Source organism: Paroedura picta, chromosome 4 (genome assembly GCF_049243985.1).
Source record: "Paroedura picta isolate Pp20150507F chromosome 4, Ppicta_v3.0, whole genome shotgun sequence".
Taxonomy (NCBI): domain Eukaryota; kingdom Metazoa; phylum Chordata; class Lepidosauria; order Squamata; family Gekkonidae; genus Paroedura; species Paroedura picta.
The window spans coordinates 50,494,866-50,515,787 of record NC_135372.1 but is presented as its reverse complement, the minus strand read 5'-3'; the positions used below and the strand labels follow the sequence as shown (position 1 = coordinate 50,515,787).

At 41.4% G+C, this 20,922-nt stretch overlaps 1 protein-coding gene across 4 annotated transcripts in view; it reads left to right on the top strand.

Moving 5' to 3' along the window:
- The first annotated feature begins 1,707 nt into the window (after positions 1-1,707).
- Positions 1,708-20,922, top strand: part of KIF14 (kinesin family member 14) — a 35,129-nt gene continuing 15,914 nt past the window's right edge. For 2 of the 4 annotated variants that reach the window (XM_077332776.1, XM_077332774.1), the window contains exons 1-18: positions 1,708-1,823; positions 3,544-4,754; positions 6,341-6,595; positions 7,495-7,585; positions 8,210-8,305; positions 9,739-9,791; positions 10,345-10,375; positions 11,178-11,285; positions 11,792-11,908; positions 12,147-12,265; positions 14,579-14,751; positions 15,651-15,798; positions 15,895-15,958; positions 16,368-16,552; positions 17,248-17,350; positions 17,691-17,851; positions 18,638-18,785; positions 20,354-20,506. In XM_077332776.1, coding sequence (XP_077188891.1) covers positions 3,652-4,754; positions 6,341-6,595; positions 7,495-7,585; positions 8,210-8,305; positions 9,739-9,791; positions 10,345-10,375; positions 11,178-11,285; positions 11,792-11,908; positions 12,147-12,265; positions 14,579-14,751; positions 15,651-15,798; positions 15,895-15,958; positions 16,368-16,552; positions 17,248-17,350; positions 17,691-17,851; positions 18,638-18,785; positions 20,354-20,506 — 3,108 coding nt within the window. In that variant the 5' untranslated portion in view covers positions 1,708-1,823; positions 3,544-3,651. Of the gene's footprint in view, positions 1,824-1,865; positions 2,012-3,543; positions 4,755-6,340; positions 6,596-7,494; positions 7,597-8,209; positions 8,306-9,738; positions 9,792-10,344; positions 10,376-11,177; positions 11,286-11,791; positions 11,909-12,146; positions 12,266-14,578; positions 14,752-15,650; positions 15,799-15,894; positions 15,959-16,367; positions 16,553-17,247; positions 17,351-17,690; positions 17,852-18,637; positions 18,786-20,353; positions 20,507-20,922 lie in introns of those variants that run through there. The other 2 variants (XM_077332775.1, XM_077332777.1) reach the window with 2 other exon arrangements.

Genomic DNA, 20,922 nt, shown 5'->3' with positions numbered 1-20,922 from the left:
TTTGTAGAAGGTGCGTTGCTGTTTTGTGAGCAGGGAGACCAGTGTTTCCTCAGCATTAATTTCCTGGCCTCAGTCATAGGCCGGGCAGAACAGCTATCTTGCAGGCCCTCTGGAACTGTTGAATGTCCATGAGGGCCCTGATCTCATCAGGGGCAGCATTCTACCAGGATGGGGCCAGGCCCAAAAAAGCCCTGGCTCTGGTCGAGGCCAGTTTTACTTCTTTCAGGACAGAGATCTTGAGCAAGTTCTGATCTTAGTGTTCTTTGTGGGTATAGCAGAAAGGAAAAATCCCTCTCTTTTAAAAGTATAGTTCTGACAATGCAGAAAAATTAATGCTGCCTTAAAAATCAGACAACTGAAGTTCATGCTGATAAAAATGAAAGTTCATAACTGTGATGGTCATGATCCTTGTAATGTAATCCTAAACAACACTAACCTCTTCTAACGCCTTTGAAGTCAGTGGTGTTAGATGAGTATAACTGCGTATAGGATTACATGGTTAAACTGGAAGCAGACATTAGACTAAGTAAAATGTGGGTTAGAATTTTGGTGAGAGAGCCCACACATAAACATCACAAAGGGCTTGAGTATTTAGTTGCCAAGTGAATTGTTTTGTATGAAAAACTGAACACTTGATTTGTGGAAAGACTCAACTTAAATTTGAAGAAAGATGCTTCAGTAAACTCTGGGTGCTGGGTGATGTTATTAGATAGTTTGGCCAGATGAGATGCTGGAAATGCTCTGAAGGGCACATTCCAGTGTATTTTAATATTAAAAAAATTAGCTGCCTGTGCCTGAGAGTTAAACAGAGTTCTTGCCTTGAAATTCCTCATGTTCATTTAAGTGGAAAGTCACTAGGTGGTATAATCTAGTAGCCCCTGAGGGCCAGTTTTGGAATGTTCCAAATATTTAGAAGAAGAGTTGGTAGTTTCTATACTACCTCTTCTCAAAAGGGCTTGGGGAGGTTATGAAACAAAACAGAAAACATCTGCTATATTCTGTGAATACTGTAGTGACACCAGAAACAATTGCCCTACTTTTTAAAAGGAAGTCTGGCTGATTTGACAGGAGAACCCTGTTCTTTTGTGCCCTTTGTCAAAGGACTAATATTTGAGCAGTGCACACTTCCACTCCCATTTTTTATCATCTGAGTTTGGCTGAAGATACTTTATGTGTTCTGCTTTTAAAAAAAAATGAAGAAAAATGTCGGACTGTTATTTGCAGCTGCTTTCTTTTGTACAGAGGTTCCAGAAGCTACAAACTGGGAAAAGAGATTCCAAACACTTCTATCTTTCCTTCTCAGCACTATTATATTAACAACATGAACAAGAACAAGAACATGAATAACAGGCTCAGAACAGTCTCGGTGTGTGTGTGTGTTAGTCTTCAACTGCAACAATAAAGCTGAATTTGCAGGACTCTTACCCTTCCCCGGCAAGATACCAAAATTGTGCATACCTTTATCTCTCCCACCTCTTTTCATTGTCAAGAAGAACAAATGGGGCTACCCTAATGAAGGTAGCAAAAAAAGAAAATATACAAAGACAAGCGCGACACAGAGTTCCTTTGCGAAAAAGGAGTAGCCACGCTACGTGTCCTGTATTATTTTCCAGTCTGGTCGCCCGCATGTATCTGCGTTTGATCAGGAACCGGAAGTGTCAAAATTGCGGCCGCTTCTTGCCTACTGTTTTCTTTTCCTTCTGGGGACGGTGTGTGATGTCATCGGTCCGCTCCAGCCAATGGCAGGCGCCGGCGGAGCATTCGAACAGGGCATTCGAGGCGCCGCTGAAGCGAGCGGCTGTTAGGGGCTTGCTTGAGAGCAGGTAGGTTGGCATGTGGGCGAAGCGCCTCTTCTGGGCAGGTCTCCTTCTTCTGCTTTGTTTTGTTGGAAACTTCAACGTCCTTTTCCTGTGAAATGGATTATTCGGGGTGGGAGAGAATTTTTTAAATCTCCTACCGTGAGGCTTTCCCTCTGTATTCACTGGCACGGGAGCTTCCTGGAGAGGGGGAGGTTAGTGTTGCATGTCTGAAAGGAAACACGGCTAGCTTCGCGTGGATGCTTTTATTGTGTGTGTCCCCGCCCGTAAAGACGCTAATATGTCTCAGCCCCAGGGCTTCCAATGCCTTTATTTCCCCCTCCCTCTTACTCTGTCGCTAAATGCCTAATATGGACATATTATCTAAATGTCATTTCTTGTAATCATTTATCCAAGGCATTTGAGGTGGTTTACAGACAAAAAACATAAAGACAATTTTAAAGGGACAGCATATCTTTAAAAGCATTCTTAAATATCAGATGCTGGAGAGGTTTGTGAGATAGTTGGGTGATTTTTATTGAGCAAAGTATGCTTGGATTTCTGTCTGATCTAGCAACTCCTTTATGTTCTATTTCTAAGCCCTCTGTTAATGTTCTCCCCGGAATAGCTGTTAGCCTTCATCTCTGCTCAGCATCTCTAAGGGATTCATGCCATTGCCTTTAAGTATGTGTTGAAATGGGAAGGAATAAAAATCCCCCTTTTTGCTTTCCCTGTACAAGCCAAAAATTATGTTTAAAGGAGTAAATAATGCACTTAACATCACTGTTAAGTGATGGCGAGTTGGCATGACTCCTAAGAAACTGGAGGAGTGAAAAATAGAAGAGAAAGAGAAGAGAAAAAAAAAGCTTTTAAATAATTGATGTGAATCAGATGTTCTTACTTCTTGTCAGTATATCCCAGAATTTCTGGTGGTTATTATTATGCAGAATTATTATACAGAATTATATATTATTATAATTCTGTATATTATTATACAGAATTATACAGAATTTCTGATGGTTATTATTATACTATACAGCCTGCAAACTTTTTGCCATGCAGTTATTTGTTTACAGGAAGGGAGGGCAACTGTGAAATTAGGGGAGTGCTGATTGATTCAGAACTTGTGGAAATATGTTAATAAGCTCACTTGACAACCATGCAGCCAGCTGGGTGGCCTTGGGTTCACAATATAGCACTGATAAAGCTGTTCCAACCGAGCAGTAGTATCAGGGCTCACTCAGCCCCACCTACCTCACAGGGTGTCAGTTGTGGGGAGAGGAAAGGGAAGGTGAATGTAAGCCGCTTTGGGATGCCTTCAGGTAGAGAAAAGTGGCATATAAGAACCAACTCTTCTTCTTCTACAACGAGGATCATCTTTTAGTACACATTTAGTCATTCCTGGGACGGGCGCGTGCCCTCCTTACCGGAGGGGCCGCAATCCACGTGCTGCCTGGGTGGTGGGGCCGTCCCAATCCGGAAGCACCCAGTTTTGCTGGGCGCGGCCAGATTGGGCCGCACACTCAGCTCCTGGAGGCAGGCGCTCCATGGGCCACGCACTTGGCTCCTGGAGGCGAGCGCTCCAGGGGGCCGGCCCAATCCTGATGTGCCCAGCGGACATTACTCTGACAGGGTGAGTGTCCGGGGCCAGACACTCAGGGTGAGTGTCCGGGGCCTACATGGTCCTTTCCACTTTATTTAAGGGACCAATGGTTAAGATAATGATGAAAATTTATATTTTTTACAGATCCTATGGTGATATATTACAAAGAAAATAAGATTAACAGTCAAGGACGTTCCCCTGGAAGAAGCTTACAGAAGATAGTTTTAATCCTACAATTGCAGCTTGTTGGAAATGCCTATCTATATTGTTCCAAAAAGATGCCATACTGATACTCTTGGTGTTTCCTCACAAAAATATCCCCCAGAGAATGCCACTGTGAAAAGCAACAGGTTTGGGCCACAGGTTACACCACAAAGAACGGAAAAGGAGAGAGAGACTCCATTGCCACAGTTTCTGAGCAAAACAGAAGGGATAAATAGGACATATGTGATTTCTGCTTGCAAGAAACTGGGTGATTCTTCAGTGGCATCTACAAGTGAAGGCAAGAAGCTGAGCCTCCAAAGAAGGACAGTGACAAGCAAAGGATGCTTGGATCAGAATACCACACAAGACAGCGAAACTACACAAACGCAAAGGCACCCAACACTACAAAGGCGCCTGAGGACTGGATCAAATGAGCAGTGTAATATAGACAGCACACCGGCAGATAGGACAGAAAATGAAGGGTCTATTGCACAGAAGAGCAATGATATTTTATTTCCACCAAAATGTAACAGTAAGGATGCTCCACTTGTTAAAAATGGTCTTCAGTGTCTCAAAGGTCACACAGATATAAAGAGAAGTTTGGAAAGGAAAAACAATGGTCCGAATGGTGCTGGAAGCTATACTCCTTTGAAACAAAGGACAATTGGCAGTAATTCACAAAATGAGGTTCTTAGTTCAGTGCTCTCAACAGCTGTGAAACCTGAAAACAGGACCTTAAAAGTGACCGGAAAAGTTAATTTCAGTAAGCAAAACGAGGCTGGCAGTGAGCAAAGCAGATCTATGAAAAATGAAAGTTTGGAAAGACAGAAGACACCGAGGAAAGCTATAACAGCAGGAATTAAATTTACAGCAAAATGTGAACCTCTTCAGGATACCAGAAGTCCTAGTATCTCCACCATGAGGAGCAAGACGGCATGTCTTCATGTAGTCTCGCAGAAGAAATCCAGTATTTCTAACCCTCTCACTTTAAGTAATACAAATGGAAGGGGACAAGAGAACAACATGGGCACTCAAGCCTCTTTGCCAAAAGAAAACGTTCTGATTCAAGATGCATGCAGCAAAGATGACCCTTTCAGAATTGAAAACAGTAAAGTGATTGTGGCAGTAAGAGTACGTCCATTCAGCATGAGGTCTGTCATTTTGTTACCATGTTTTGTCAGTGAAAGATTTCAGACTGCCTCTCTGAAATTACATAGATTTTTATGTCTTTCTGCTAAGAGGTTCTGTGGCATAATATCATTTTCCAGTGGTATTATCTCATGGTTAGCATCTGTAGCAAATTTTTATGAGCCATCTTTTAATATTTCATAGGCATCAGTACTGGGGGAAAATGATAGAGGAAAAGCTTTTTTAATTGATACCCATGGGGAATGAGGCTTTCTGGTTAACCAACTATGGTTTTACTGAGTGGAGACAGCAGCAATGGCAAACAGGCAACCCTGGTACTTTGCCCCCTTGGCACTGCTGCCCTTTCACTACTGCTGGGTTGGATCAGCAATGGGTGTGTGACAGACTTAACCAGATCAAGTGGCCTCTTCTGCCCAAAGGACAATTCATGCTTGGGCAGAGGGTGTGTGTGTGCCCCGGAGAGGCACCTTAGTGCCAGGCAATAAACTTAATTCAGTCCTATAATCTATTGAGTGGCATCTAACAAAGCTTTTACAGCACTACACATTTCCAGGACTGCTGTAAGATTCAAGATTTTAAATTTGTAGTTTGTTCAACCAGGATGCTATAATCCTAGAGCAAGCTTACTCAATCAGGGTTCCGTGAAACCCTGGGATTTCTTGACAGCCCTTGGAAGGGTTTCCTGAATGGGTGATAATTTAAATATATTTCAAAATGTGTTAAACATTTATTGGGTGATATGACCTTTTGTGGTCATGTGGACCTGCCCCCCTCTCCTCCCCATGGCCAATGATGAGCCTGCTTCCTAATGATATTCTGGAAAATCGTGCCACTGCTTGGGTTTCTTGAAGCCTCAAGAATGTTTCAGGGGGTTTCTCGATGGTAAAGTTGAGAAAAGCCATTCTAGACCTAGAGGGTATATCAAGTTCCACTGTTTTGCAGTTATTTATAGCAGCGGTCCGCAAGCTTTCGCCTGCTGCGGACCGCTGCGGCGTAGTGGGGGGAGAGGGCGGCCCGGGGGCCTGCGCACGCGCGGCAGCCCCAGCGCAAACGCGCATGTGCGGACTGCTGCGCACGTGCGTGGCAGTCCGCGCATGCGCATTTGCGCCACCGCCATGCTGGCGGCCGTGGCTCCCCCTCCCGGCCCCTCTGGGTCGCCAGCAAATCGGCTGCTAAAGAGGCAGATTAGCTTGTGGCTTGGCAAGCTTCTCTTCCCTCCCGAAATAAGAAGCTTGCCGGGCCACGAGCTTCTCGCTTCAGGGGGGAGGGAAGAAGGAGCCGCGGCCCGGTGCCAAGGCCTTCGCGGCCCGGCACTGGGCCGCAGCCCGCGGGTTGGGAACCACTGATTTATAGCGTAGCCTAAACTGTTTTGTTGTTGTATACTATCAAATATTTATTAACAATGAATTGTCTATTCAGTAGCTTAAATTTCAGTGTTGTTGGTTACCATGTCTTGATGCTTAATTTTCCATATTGTAATTTTATGTACACTTTTGAAGCTGTTATTTAGGTCTATTTCCGGACTGGACACCATTGTCAGGGAATGTTCAGTTTTTTGATAAATCATTTTATTTTGTGTCTTATTCAGAGACAAAAACGAAGAACAGTTGCAAGTGGTCTCTATGGCTGGGCAAGAGACTGTTGTTCACCATCCAGACACCAAACAAGTATATAGTTTCGTGTTTGACTTTTCATTCTGGTCTTTTGATAAGCATAATCATAACTTTGTGAGCCAGGAGATGGTCTATCGGTCAGTGGCTGTGCCTCTCCTGGAAACAGCCTTTGAAGGATACAACACCTGCCTCTTTGCATATGGACAGACTGGCTCTGGAAAGTCCTATACGTAAGTTGGATGGGCAATGCGGCATGCTTTTTGTGCGTCTCCTTCTGAAGCTCTTACTGAAATGCTGCACTTGAAATGACAGCATGGAGAAAATTCTCAGATTTGTATCTGGACAATACTGCACTCACCGAATGGAAATGCTTTGAGGACTCTGTGGGAACCAATGTAGCCTTAAGGCTACACAATTGAATTCTGAGCTCATATCTAACCCATGCCACACACTCACTCAGTAGCTTTTGGCAGGTTCATATCTCTCTGCCTTAAACTGCCATACAGGAATAATAATCTTGAGCATCCTTTGAAATAATTCCTTACAGGGTTGCAGTATGGATTGTTGAGTATACATGTGAAGTACTTTTGAATGCTGTATGGCTGCCAAGCCTTATTATTTATCACTCAACCTGCCTTATTATTATTAATCTGTCAGCCTGCTTAACAGCACAGGGGGGATTTAGATGAATGGGTCAGAACTTTACCTCTGGCAATCTGCAGCTTCCAGCCTCCTCTCTACCAGTGGCTTCAGTGGATTTAGCCATGAGGGTGGAGCCAACTGATGGCTTCATGGTTTAGAAAGTTATTGTGGTTGCACATTTAAGGAATAACATACTCCATGTATGTCTTGGACATATACTCAAATTTGATGTTTGATGTCTTTAGAGGTTTCCATCAGAGATGCAGACAAATAGTTAATTTTTCCTAATGGATCTATCGGATCAGTCTATTCAATTTTTAATTCACTATTCTGTTAAATGTTATAGCATTCTATGGGGAAGTGCTGCAGAGATAGCTAAAGGTTGTTCAGAGCCTGCTACGCTGTAATGCTAGGTTAGAGAACTGTGAAAGGTTGTTCTACCAATACAGTACGGTGTGTATTTCTGTTTGTGTGCATGTAATTACAGCATGATGGGGTTTGATGATGATGAGCGAGGAATAATTCCAAGATTTTGTGAAGATCTCTTTACTCGGATAGCAGATATGGAATCGCAGCAGGTATTTATTCTGTATGTTCATTTGAACTACTTCTGCTTTCTACCGCTAGCTCAACAAAGATTCTGGAAATAGATTTGGTATTGTTGAATAGAAGCCCTAATCTTGGCATCATGTGCATCTCCTGCTGTGAGCAAAATGTAACACAATTTGAGTACATCCATGAAGCATTCGGTTTTTACAGTTCTTTCACTTTCAAAAAGTTAATGAGGAAAAGTGGAAAGTGGATGAGGTATGTCATTGTGTATACATTCATGGTACATTACTGTACCCTGGCTGTGGTATATGGAGACCTGGGACCACATGTAGACTGCCCTTGAATGTGAACTAGCATCTAGATTTGATTACATCAACATGAATGTTCACATGTTTATTTGATCAGGTAGTTGGCACAATAATCTATTCTATTAGTTCAGATCTTGCTTTTCATATGTTTATGATACTATTGCCTTTTTCTTTCTTCCTACAAAGTGTTTGTGTGCCGGGGAAATCACACTCCACCCACTCAATGAAATACTAGAAAAGGATCCAAGCTATCATAATCTTTCATGAATAAAGGATCAAAATAGTAATGACTTTTAGAAATGTGGCTCCTAACTATCTGTCCAATTGTTTGCGTCTTGTTAGGCTTACCACCTTGAGATGAGCTATTTTGAAGTCTACAATGAAAAAATCCATGATTTACTTGTCTTCAGAACTGAAAATGGACAGAAGAAACAGCCTGTAAGTTACTGTTCTAGAACTGTACGTGTAAGTGTGGAATTAGGTATGTTGCAAGAGATCCATGTTTGGTTTTGTTGGTTTTAACCAATTTGCAACTGCTTTGAAGGCTGGAGAAATGGCATTGGAGAGAGTGTCTGGAAACTGCTCTATTAGCCTGTCTTCTCCTTACTGCAGACCTGGTGTGGGTGTGGGTTTTTTTTAAGTAAGGGGAAATGGAAGAAGGAAAGGATTAAAATGTTGGACATTGTTCTCCACATCCCCTGATATTCAACATGGTCATTTTTTTTTAAGTGGTGGATTCTAATTGCAAAATTCCCACTTAACCCCTAGTTATTAGTGTAGAGCAGCATAGCTCTACCCTATAATTGGTCTAAAAACCCTAAGTTGCTAGATTGTTGCCCTAAGGTGCGAAAAAATCATCATTGCTTTTACAAGCATTGTGGTGCAGAGTGGTATGGCAGCCGACATGCTGTCTGAAAGCTCTGCCCATGAGGCTGGGAGTTCAATCCCAGCAGCCGGCTCAAGGTTGACTCAGCCTTCCATCCTTCCGAGGTCGGTAAAATGAGTACCCAGCTTGCTGGGGGGGGGGGGGTAAACGGTAATGACTGGGGAAGGCACTGGCAAACCACCCCGTATTGAGTCTGCCATGAAAACGCTGGAGGGCGTCACCCCAAGGGTCAGACATGACTCGGTGCTTGCGCAGGGGATACCTTTACCTTTTTACATCTGTAGAGTCATGTGTTTTGCCAATTACCTAGAGAAAAATGTCTTGTCCTTTTCATAGAGGCTTAAGGAGATGTTTATTTATTTTACTTAGTTTATACCCTTCCTTTCTCTCCACTGGGGATCCAAAGCAGCTTACAGCATTCTCTCCTTCATTTTACCTTCACAACAAACCTGTGAGGTAGGTTAGGCTGAGATTGTAACTGGCTAAAGATCGGCCTGCAAGCTTTGGTGGCAGAGTGGGGATTTGAATCTGGCTCTGGCAGATCCTAGTCCTTAACACTCTATCCATGACACTATACTGTTATTGACCTCCATGCCATGAAAAGCTTCAGCTGCCCATTCCCACACATCAAGACTTTATTAAAGGGACAGGACATTTTTTTCAAGGTCTATTAACAACCCCATGGATTAATAGCTTTGATGTGGCTAGAAGACCCTCTGAAACTGTTCTCATTTAATAAGATTTTGGGGAGGGGGTGTTTTTCTCTGCTCAATTATGTGCCAGTATCATGTTCTTGTTACTTATTGTTGCTTTTAAAATTTCTCCTAAAGCTTTCAGTCTTCATTTTGCTTGGCCTGGTATGATTCAACTAATGTTTGATAGACTTCATCTGTTAAAATGAAAGGAAGTCTTATAGTGCAGAAGTGGATTATTTTGAGTATTTTCATATCAGGTCTTTAATATGAACTTTTTGTCTCTCAATTAGCTTCGTGTGAGAGAACATCCAATCTTTGGACCCTATGTGGAAGATCTGACTGTGTAAGTCTTTACGTTCTAGATGTTCATAAATGTTTAGGTACTGATTTCTAGTATGGTTTGCAAATTATAAACACAACAAGAAGCTAACTGCCAGGGAGTGGCCAGTTATTTTCAGTCAATCTGTGGAACCTGGGCATCATCCAAACAAATTATCTCTTGGTTATACAGGTTCTCTTCACAGCATTCTTTCTCAATAAGTTCTTGCCTTCCATATATCCACTTTATTCACAAATTTGTTTTATATATAGTCTTGGACTCCTGTTTCTCAGTTCATTGCCAGCTCTCCTCTATTCCTTCCTTCAGCCTCTCTATCTTCAATTTCTGTGACCATAATCTTCTGTGCCTTTTCGGTCTTATTTTATACATTCCATTAAGCCTGTGAAGAGGAGATGTTGCTTTATGTTTTGGGGATCTGGGCTGTTATACAGACAGAACTATGTGCTTAAGCAAGCTGGGTTCTTATCCACTGACTTCATAGAACATTCTGTAGTATCAGTTCTTTTGCTTGTCTATGTTAACTCCTTCTCAATGAATAACTTTTTATTTATTTTAGGAATGTGGTCAGTTCTTATTCAGACATCCAGGTAAGATGATCCCCCCCCAAATTATGAAACTTCCAAAAGACATATGTAATAATATTCTATTTTCCAAGATAATTTCCAGGTTGGCTGAACTGAACATTATAGAACACCATTATAGAACATCCACCTAACGTTTCACCTCTTTCCGTAGATGTAATATCTAAACATTAGTTTTGTGAAGGAGAACCTCGCTCTGGTAGAAAATTACTTGCAGGATCAAAACCTCTGGTTCTATTGCTTCTCAAGTCTCTATGAGAAATTGTTTGTCTTTGTTCTTATTTATTTGCTTGCTCATGTGATTAATTACTGCTACTAATTATGCTGAAGTTGACAGAATACAAATAAAGTATGAAATCAACTGAAAACCACCCAACACTGTAAGGGGGAATATCCAGTAGGTAAACCTGTAAATTATTTAGGGGCTCTCCTTTCTGCTCTGTACCTCAGGGCCCCAGTAAAGGATGAGATGCAGAGTGCTCTCTGGAGAAGCATGAAGGGTAGGGGGCTAGCCACCATGCTGCCTCGGGTGCGGTGTCAGTCTTGTACAGTAGGGATGTTTGTAGTTGATTTTCTGGCATGACTCAGAAGACTGGTCTATTTGTTCAGCGTTGGAAGGGAGTACATTGCCCTATGAGCTGCTTCAAATGGGACATGCCTTTCTTGTCAAAATTTAGATAAGTAACAGTTACATTTTATTAGCCCGTGCTGTGAAGGTTTTTTTAAAAAATAGATACTTGAAGGCTGCATGGCGTTTAGCTTGCTCTCAAAATCTTTCTATATTATATCTTCTTATTTGCATTATCAGAGTTGGCTCCAGCTAGGAAATAAACAGAGAGCTACTGCCGCCACAGGCATGAATGACAAGAGTTCTCGGTCGCATTCTGTTTTTACCCTTGTAATGACGCAAACAAAGGTACTGTGTGGCTGACTAACTGGTTTTTTAATGGCTGAATAACGCTATAGGAGTTGAGTGGAAATGTAGTTACTTTCGTACAGTCTAGGGAAGAATGTATATTTTAAATAATGTATTGCCTTCCCCCTCCCGTTTTTTTAAGGGGAGGGGAGGGTGTGTGTGGGGTATGTTCTTGGTCTTCAAACATGGAAGTTATCACATCACTGATTCTGAGTGCTGTATCTCACTGTTTGAAATGATCAGATTCTTTTACTTTTGAGACACTAACAATGGCCAGAGAAGAGTTAATCCTTAAAGTTTGTGCATTTTTTCACTTGCTGAAGTTTGTCCTGCTCAGTGTTTATGGGGACACTGAAAAGACTGAAGAGGTCTGCTTTAATTATTGTTTCACCTGCAGTTATTTATTCATATATTATGTTAGATAATTTATGCACTGATTTCTTGTTATGAGCACAGAACTACAAATTCGGTATAGATGTCTAACTATGGCTGTCTCCTTGCTTTAGACCAGTGTCGTGGGGAAGGAGGAATGCGAACAACGAATTATCAGTCGTGTGAATCTAATAGATCTGGCAGGCAGTGAACGCTGCTCAGCATCTCAAACCAGTGGAGAAAGACTGAAGGTAAAATGAGGCACTCGGAAATCCACAGGATCACGTGAAGCTGCCTGATATTTCTAAATTAATATGTGTGTATACAGTATGATGTGCCAAAGTTCTAATCAGCTTGAGGTTCCAGTGGTAATGTGCATATAGAATTATTAGGCTAACAGGCTTTTATTCTGAAGAATGGTCAACGCTACTTGTAAAGAACCTGGATGGCCAATGTCATCAATGCATTTCTGTTTCTTATTTGTTATAGGAAGGTGTGAGTATTAACAAATCCCTGTTGACTTTGGGAAAAGTTATTTCTGCACTGTCTGAGCAATGTCAAAGCCGGAAGAAAGTGTTCATTCCTTACCGTGAATCTGTCCTTACATGGTAGGTGCATATCTTTTGTGCCAGAAGACATTTCTAAAAGTGCTGGATTGTATACCTGTTCTTTCCTTCTCAGCTGGATGTACCGAACTATTTCCAAGACATCCTGGGCACGTTGTCATTGAAATGCTGAGATCCAGCTTTGACTCATTATTGCCAAATTACATTTCCCCCGTCCCTTTCCTCTCTTTTTTACCTTGACTTGATCTTGGCAATGAAGAGGGACGGAGACAAACTGGAGCGTGTCCAGAGGAGGGCAACAAAGATGGTGAGGGGTTTGGAGACCAAGACGTATGAGGAAAGGTTAGGGGAGCTTGGTCTGTTTAGCCTGGAGGAGATGATGAAGAGGGGATCTGATAACCATCTTGTATTTAAAAGGCTGCCATGTAGAGGATGGAGCAGAGTTGTTCTCTCTTGCCCCAGTGGGATGGACCAGAACCAATGGGATGAAATTAATTCAAAAGAAATTCCGTCTAAACATCATGAAGAAGTTCCTGACCGTTAGAGCAGTTTCTCAGTGGAACAGGCTTCCTTGGGAGGTGGTGGGTTCTCCATCTTTGGAAATTTTTAAACTGCATAGCCATCTGACAGAGGCTGCATAGCCATCTGACAGAGAGGCTGATTCTGTGAAGGTTCAAGGGGGTGGCAGGTTAGAGTGGATGAGCAATAGGGTTGTGAGTGTCCTGCCTAGTGCAGGGGGTTGGACTAGATGACCCAGGAAGACTCTTCCAACTCTATTCTATGATTTTAATGGAATTGGGCACACAAAAGTAAGTAAAACCTTAACAGTGACCATGATTCTTCCAAACTTTTAAAGATACAGTGCAATCAAGTGTATTATGCCAGTATAAACCCATTGGACTTAGACTAGAATAAATGCATAGAATAGCCTGTAAGTTTCTTCTATTGAAAGAAATGAGACATACAAATTGGTTGTTACTGACTTCATAATGTACAACTTTACAAGGAGGAAAGGGGTAACACATGTTCATTTCTGTGGGTACTGCAAACTATACAAAAATAAACCTTTACTAAATATGGCTTAGTATAGACCACAATTTCTTCAGCGCTTAGTGCTGAAGGTAATAAGTTTTAGGTATCAAACATACAAACCTAATTTTTTGAGTGATATAAATGAGACCACAAGGTGTGAAACTCCAGGTGGCAAATACACAATTAACGGGTAGCTTTTCTATATTGAAAAGCTCCCATAAAACATTAAGCATGAAACCTAGAAATCAGTGGTTCCACATCAAGTTCAGTGTGACTCCTTCCCCCCATAACTTGAGCCAACCCTTTAATGCAAGGTATTACTTCTAAACTAAAGGAGCAAACTACAAAATACAGAAAAGTACAACATTGCAGATCATATGAAACTCCCAGTGTCCCAGATGGTAGTATTTAAAGTTATGGGACAATGGTGTTAATTGCTAATGATGTAGCAGGGCATCAAAATTCCATGCACAGCAGAAGTAACAATATAATGTCCCAAATACAAGGTTGATATGTATTTTATTTATTTATTTATTATTCAATTTATAGACCGCCACTCCCCGAATGGGCTTGCGGTGGTTTACATCATAAAACATTGAATTTGGGAAGTGGCCATTAATAGTCTTTTAATAGTTTGCTAGCAGAATACTATGTTGGAGTCTATAATGTTCAAACATTCTCTTTCAAATTCCAAAGCTCCAAATCCGGAGTTCTTACTCATCTTCAAGGTTGCATCTGTTGGTCCTGTGGTATAATGACCCTTCCCCCCTCCCCCCCCCCAAGGCACTTTTCAGTGCTGGGATGGTGGGGAAAGGGGCAGTGCACTGTTTCCATTGGGTGTTTTGTTTTCACCTTGAACTGTGTGATTTTCCGAGCAAGTCCATGGGAAGTAGTACCACTTGAACTGAGCATCTGTTTCCCAATCAGTGTTGGAATGAATTTGAAGAGTGGCATGGACCTGTTCTTTTTAAGGAGGAAGAAGCAGCACCCCCCAGTATCTTTGTTATCACACAAGCCTTTGCTTGATCCACTTTTTTGATACCAAGAGGATTCTTCAGTCCAGGATACGGAGCTGTGGTGGAGGAACATATTATCATGGTTGGGAATTTCCACCCCCTGATCTGTTTAGGAAAAAGCTAGACTCTGTGACTAAAGAAACCAGGCAACCCTGTACTAATCCCAGTAAAACATGAATTCTATTTTTTTAAAAAACATTCAGATCAAATATCATCTTAAGAGTTAAAATGAACAAACCAGACTAAATACAGGCTGAATTCAGACTGGGGGAAAGCCACTGTGCCTTTATTTTCTTCCCAAATTAAGGTTGTTAAAGGAGAGCCTTGGTGGAAATTCTAAGACAGCTATGATTGCCACCGTGAGCCCCGCTGCCAGCAACGTGGAGGAAACTCTGAGCACCCTTCGATATGCTAAGCAAGCTTGTTTCATAATCAACACTGCCAAAGTAAACGAGGACATGAATGCGAAGTTAATCCAAGGTGAGCCTGACACACTATGTTTACTATGTAACATTTGGGCTTTTTCACACATTCTGCCAAGAGAAACTTGGGTTTGCCACAGTTTGTGCATTCAAGGGAAGAGGTCAGAAAGAGGAACGCAGCTCATGAACAAACCTGTGCTGTTGAACTCATCAGTGTGATAAAACTGACCTAATGTATTGACATCTTCAAGGGAAAGATTCCAGTGAGGTCATCGCCAGCCTCTACTAGCAAAAGTACCAAAAGTTTGCCAACAGCTTTGAAGCTGACTTGCAGTTCGTAGCAACTGCCTGATAAAAGTGTCTTTGTTACACATCCACATGTGCAACCACATGTTTTTGTATTAATGTTTCTTAATTTTAGCCTACCCTATGAACATCCTAGGTATATGTTCCCAAAAATGTAGTGTAATTCATTATTGTTTTTCTACCTTTCCAAGAACTTGGATTAGCCAATTATCAGGATGGAAATCTTATACTGCAAAGGTTTCTATCCTGCAGACAGGGTTTAAATACATGTTTTGAAGTCAGTGAGATTTAAGTATACATTACTGTGTTCTGGGACTGTGGGCTGGTATGATCCTGTTCTGTAACTTTGCACCCCATTTCTCTATTTTTTTAAACTTGCAAGTAAGTTCCAATGAATTCAAATGGATGTCTACTCTTGCGCTTGCAGCCCTGCAGTAAGAGGGAGATATAAAATAAATATTATTTTATCTCTCAGTTTAGTAATATTGTTCTATGGAAGAAAAATAATAGTTTTTAATTTAATGGGTTTTGTTAATGAGATGAATCTTCAAATGCTTCTTGCAGCTGTTCTTGTTTGTGTGTGTGTGTTTTAAATAAGCCAAAATTGTGGGTATGTTTTGATTAATTGCTGAGCTCTCTTGGTCAATGTAGAATTGAAAGCGGAAATCGAGAAGCTGAAATTGGCTCAGAAGAATGTGCAGAATATTGATCCTCAGAAACACAGACATTATGTGCAAGAAATAACCTCTCTGAGGATGAAGCTACACCAGCAAGAGAGGGAGATGGCCGAGATGCAGAGGTAAGAGTATTTCCCTGCTCTTCTGGACATAACATCCTGCTTGAGTTTAACGTATTTTCATTCCATGAATAACATTTTACTTTCTGATCTCTGAAGGGCCTGGAAAGAAAAACTTGAACAAGCGGAAAAAAAGAAATTTGAAGAAACGATGGAGTTACAGGTGGAGTTACTTCAAGTGGATTAAAATGTTGATGCAAAATAATGGGTTGGATCCAATGAGCTGTCAGTGGAAGGTACCAATAACTGTGGGCATTCCTATATTTTCTTCCTAGTGGTCCTTCCGGACCCTGGTGTTGCTGCAACAGGGATGCAGTCACCCTTTCTGGTGCTTCCGTCAGGGCAGCTCCACTGAAGGAAAAGGGAGGAGGTGATTTTTGCAGGTCCTGACATTAGAAAAGACTGCTGGGTGGAGGGGAACACAGTTAAGATCCTTGGATCCAACTCAAAGAGCCTTGGTTAAACTCTATTCCTTGCATTATGTTCCAACAAACAGGCCATTCAGTTTTCACTGTGAGATTCTCTTTGTAGAATAAAGCAAAGATCCTGATTTTCTGAATCCTTGATTTTAGAAAGCTGGCATTACTTTCAAGGTGGACAACAGTCTACCTAACTTGGTCAATCTGAACGAAGACCCGCAGCTCTCGGAGATGTTGTTATACATGATAAAGGAAGGGCAAACTACAGTTGGGAAATGCAGGCCAAACTCAGGTCATGACATCCCACTCTCGGGAGTCTTGATAGCCGATGACCACTGGTAGGTCTTTAGATGTACTTTACCTTTATGTACTTAAAGATGTACTTTACTTCCACTTTACCTAGATGATAAGTTATTGCTGTAATGCAGTTGTTCTGAAATGCAGTTCCAATGAAAAATGCATGGCAACCTGTGTAGATTTACAACTGAGTCGATTGCGCAGTTGTTTCCATGTCAGTGGAGCAGAGTTCCACACCAGTGCTTTGTCTCTTTGTTGTGTGATGATTTTTAAACTGCCCTAGTCACATTGGTTGCTATGCTGAACTATGTATCCAAAAAACTGTGACAGGCGCCAGGGCATCTATATAGACTTCCTGAATAGTAGCTGCACCTCCACACGGAGTCAAGTTGCCATAGCTGGTTGTTGTGATGTGGAATAGGAGTGAGCTGTCAAACAAACAAACAAGAGACTGCTCAGCTCTGGGTTCTGGTGTCTTCAAAAGAGATCAATGCACATTTCTTATTTGCTTGTAGCTTTGTTCTAACACTTGAAGTTGCCTTCTACAGAATGCGCTGATTAGTCCATCTGGATCATTACGATCTGCTCACACCAGCAGTGGTTCTCTAGGTTCTCAGGCAGGACATCATGTTTTCGGACTCACGTTGTCTGAGATTCTTTAACTGCAGATACTTTCTGCAAACAAAGCATGCACCGTGTCCCTGAGCCCCTCCCAAGAAACGTTTCTTCTTTGCAGTGTTATCAAGCATGCGGAAGGGGCTGTGAGCATTACCCCACTGGGAGAAGCAAAGACGTATGTTAATGGAAAATGCATCTCAGGCTCTACATTTCTGCATCACGTAAGTGGACTAGAATAAGCATAGGTGTTAGAACAGATGGTAGATTTGTGTGTGGGTTTTAAAACATTGACTTTAAACTTTTGTTTTATTTATTTATTGAAGCCATTTCTAATGCTGGCTTTGTACCCAGCACAGGGTCCCCAAGGTGGTAAACATTTCATACATAATTATTATTAATACCTATATAAAACTTGCAATACCTGAAACTTTAAAAACACATGGGCACACAAACTTGTGTGCCATATGCTGGCTTAACATTGTTAGTCATGAGATTGTTGCATTTCAAAGAGTTCTTAAGTTAATTATGGCTAGCTAATGAATAAATGTCTGGTTTTTACAGGGTGATCGCATCATTCTTGGGGGGAACCACTATTTTCGCTTCAATCATCCAGTAGAAGTTCAGAAAATCAAATGCATTTCTCGTGGTGCTTCCCTGCCTGAGGAGGGTCCAAAAGGCTTTGAATTTGCAAAAAATGAACTGCTGGCTGCACAGAGGGCGCAGTGAGTATTTCATTTATTTTGGATTTTTATACTGCCCTTCTGTACAGCTCTGGGGAGGTGTTCTGGCTTCCGTGGAAACTGTCTTGCTTGGGACACCCATATTGCCTTTTGATCTCTGGAACTCTGAGATTAGGGGCATGGAAGCCCAATTCTGTCATCTTTTGACAGCACCATTCTAAATATGTAAAACATGGTCCTGTATCCTAGTGTCAGCTGACACTAGAAGGCTGACTCTAGGAAATTTTATGTTAGGCAGTGATCCTGGGGGGAGGCAGGATATAAATTAAATAATAATAATAATAATAATAATAATAATAATAATAATAATAAAAAGGATTTAGCTCCGATGATTATATACCTAACTAATCTGCAGTTTATTTCTGAAGCACAAAGCAAAAGTAGGTGTTAAATGTCACTGTGGTCCTAATACCAAATGGCCACAAAAGAAGCTTGCTGAAAGAACGGCAGCATCGTTGGATCTGTCGCCTCCTCCTTGGGTGCCTGTCTGCCAGAAAGCAATCTTGTCTAAATTTGAAGAAACTGATTCTGCCCCTGTTAGAAAACTAGTGAGATTTGGAATGAAGGTTCAACTGGCAAGAGGTAAAGATCCTTATCAACGTTTAAAAAGAAGTGTTACGGTTTTGGTGAGCATTTGGGAGTGGGTAAGATCATTTAGTGACTGGACATCACCATATAGGCAGGCTTGGTTCATGTCTGTGTATGTTTTGTAAAAACTGCGGTTAAATCGTGCAGACGGTGAGGTATTTATTTTGCTTGTGAAAACAGGTTGGAATCAGAAATAGAAGAAGCCCGGCTGAGAGCAAAGGAAGAAATGATGCAAGGAATCCAAATTGCCAAAGAAATGGCTCAAGAAGAACTTACTTCTCAGCAAAGAGTTTATGAAAGCCAGATAAAATCACTGGAAGTACAGCTGGTAAGTCACCGCAGCACATTTGAAACAAGTGGCCTTGATCCCAGCCTTCTTGCACTGTCATTACAAGGGAGTCCAAATCTGTCTCCCACATCTCATATAACCATCTGCATATTCATGCAGACTTTAATGTATAACTTGCAGTGTAGATGAAGCAACATATTTAGATGGATCTGCACTGGCTGAGCATGACAAGATATTCCTTGTCTGGGCAAAACCAATATGTCCTCTGCAATCTTTCATGAATTTTTCTTACCTGTCTACCATGTAGTTGGAGTTGAATGGAGGAGAATATGTGTACACTCAAGGACTTTAGTGGAACTGAGCTATGAACTGGGCTGGTAGCAAATACCAATTGTTGTTCTCTTTCTCTTTCTTTCTTTTAAACAAACCATGCTAGGTTCAGAACAAACAAAAACAAACCTGTTATAATGTGCTGTCTTAAAAAACTTTCATTTCCCATTATGTCAGCCAGTCATCCTGTAGACTGCAAGTCTTTTGACTACCAACTATTTTACACTGTGCCTGTTGTACTACTGATCTAAAGCAAATTAAAGACAACAATATACAGTTAATTCTCACAGATAAGTAGAGTTCAGAACCCTACTTGTGTCTGCCATTGTGTTGTATGCCTCTGACTCTGTGTTGCTGCACAATTTGTTATGGCAGAATTGAGGTGGTAGGTATTTCCTTGCTTTTTAATCTATGTTATCTTCAATGCGGAGCCCTAACTTGGCTTCAAAATATATGTATCCGTCACTGAACAATTGCAGTTGGAAACTCTTTAGGAGGAGGAAAACTATCCAAAATGCTGGATTTCTGTTGGGATGGCATAACAATTTGGGGGGAGCCTGTTTGAAGGGCCTCATAGTATCTTGGCCAGGTAATAAGCAGTGTGTGGTGTCATTGGCTGCTCTTGAGGAATATTCATAAAAGGTTCATAATATATTTTGTGACTATCCTCATTTTCTTCACACACACACACACACATACACACACACAGACAAGGAAGCAAAATTTCTACCTGTTCTCCTGTGTTGGTGAAAGCCCTGGGACTGTAATGTTGAGAATAATGGCTTCTGCATCCTCAGCCCATAACAAGAGGCAGCTTCCAATAGGGCTTCTGGTAGTAAAGAAAACAAGGCCTTCTGGCTTTCACAGTTTCAATCATTTGTTGCTCAGTTCCCAAATTCAGTTTCCTCTTTTATTCTGTACCTCTCTACCTCCCAAGCCCTTTCTTATTTTAATAATTCATAGTTCTTTGAAAAGTAGTTGCTGGGAATTAAAATACCTTATGAAGAGCAGAAAAATCTCTTAACATATTTACTTTGTAGAGTTTATTTTGCCTGTTTTGAGCAGAAAATATATGTAGCCTAAACCTTACAACACTTTTTTTAACAATGTGGGGAGAATGAAGAAAACACAGCAAGATCTGATTCTAGTGATGCTTGTGATACATGCTTATGTATTGATAGAGCACAGAATCTAACACACTCTGGGCAATGGCTTGGATGGCTTTTCAAAATAAAAACGGCTGCGTACCAGTCACTGTTGGCTTCTGCTTTTCTTAGGAAAAAGAATCACACAGGAAACAACTGCAGGAGATGAATAATCAGATGGCCGCAAACAAAATCCAAGAGTTGGAGAAGGCTAAGCGAGGCCTTGAGCTGGAGGTACGCTTCAACAAGAAGCGTTTGGAAATGGAGACGTTGGCTGCCAGAGAGGTACATTCTTTTCTTTTTTGTTTACTGTTCTGTTTGATTAATCAGACTATTTTGATACACTATTGCTGTGTTGGGATTAATCAGACAAACTATTCTGATACACTATGGCTATGTTGGATCTATCCATTCTGTCCAAGATGACTTCAATAGCTGCCTTTAGGTTTTTCTTTCCTAAAACCAGCTGCTATATGGGAGAGGGGAGTTTATGTTAACAGGAGTGCTCTGGTGTGCCGCTCAGAACTAGGCCACTGAAAGCCGTATCTTGAGGCTGCATTTGCGCAATGCAGGATACTCAGGAAGGTACCAGAGGGAGATGAGACATCGCTTTAAGCATACTTTAAGAAATGGGAACACTAGAGAAAATAATTCACCTTTCTCCATGTGAATTCAGTTCTGGAATAATAATTGAAAATTTG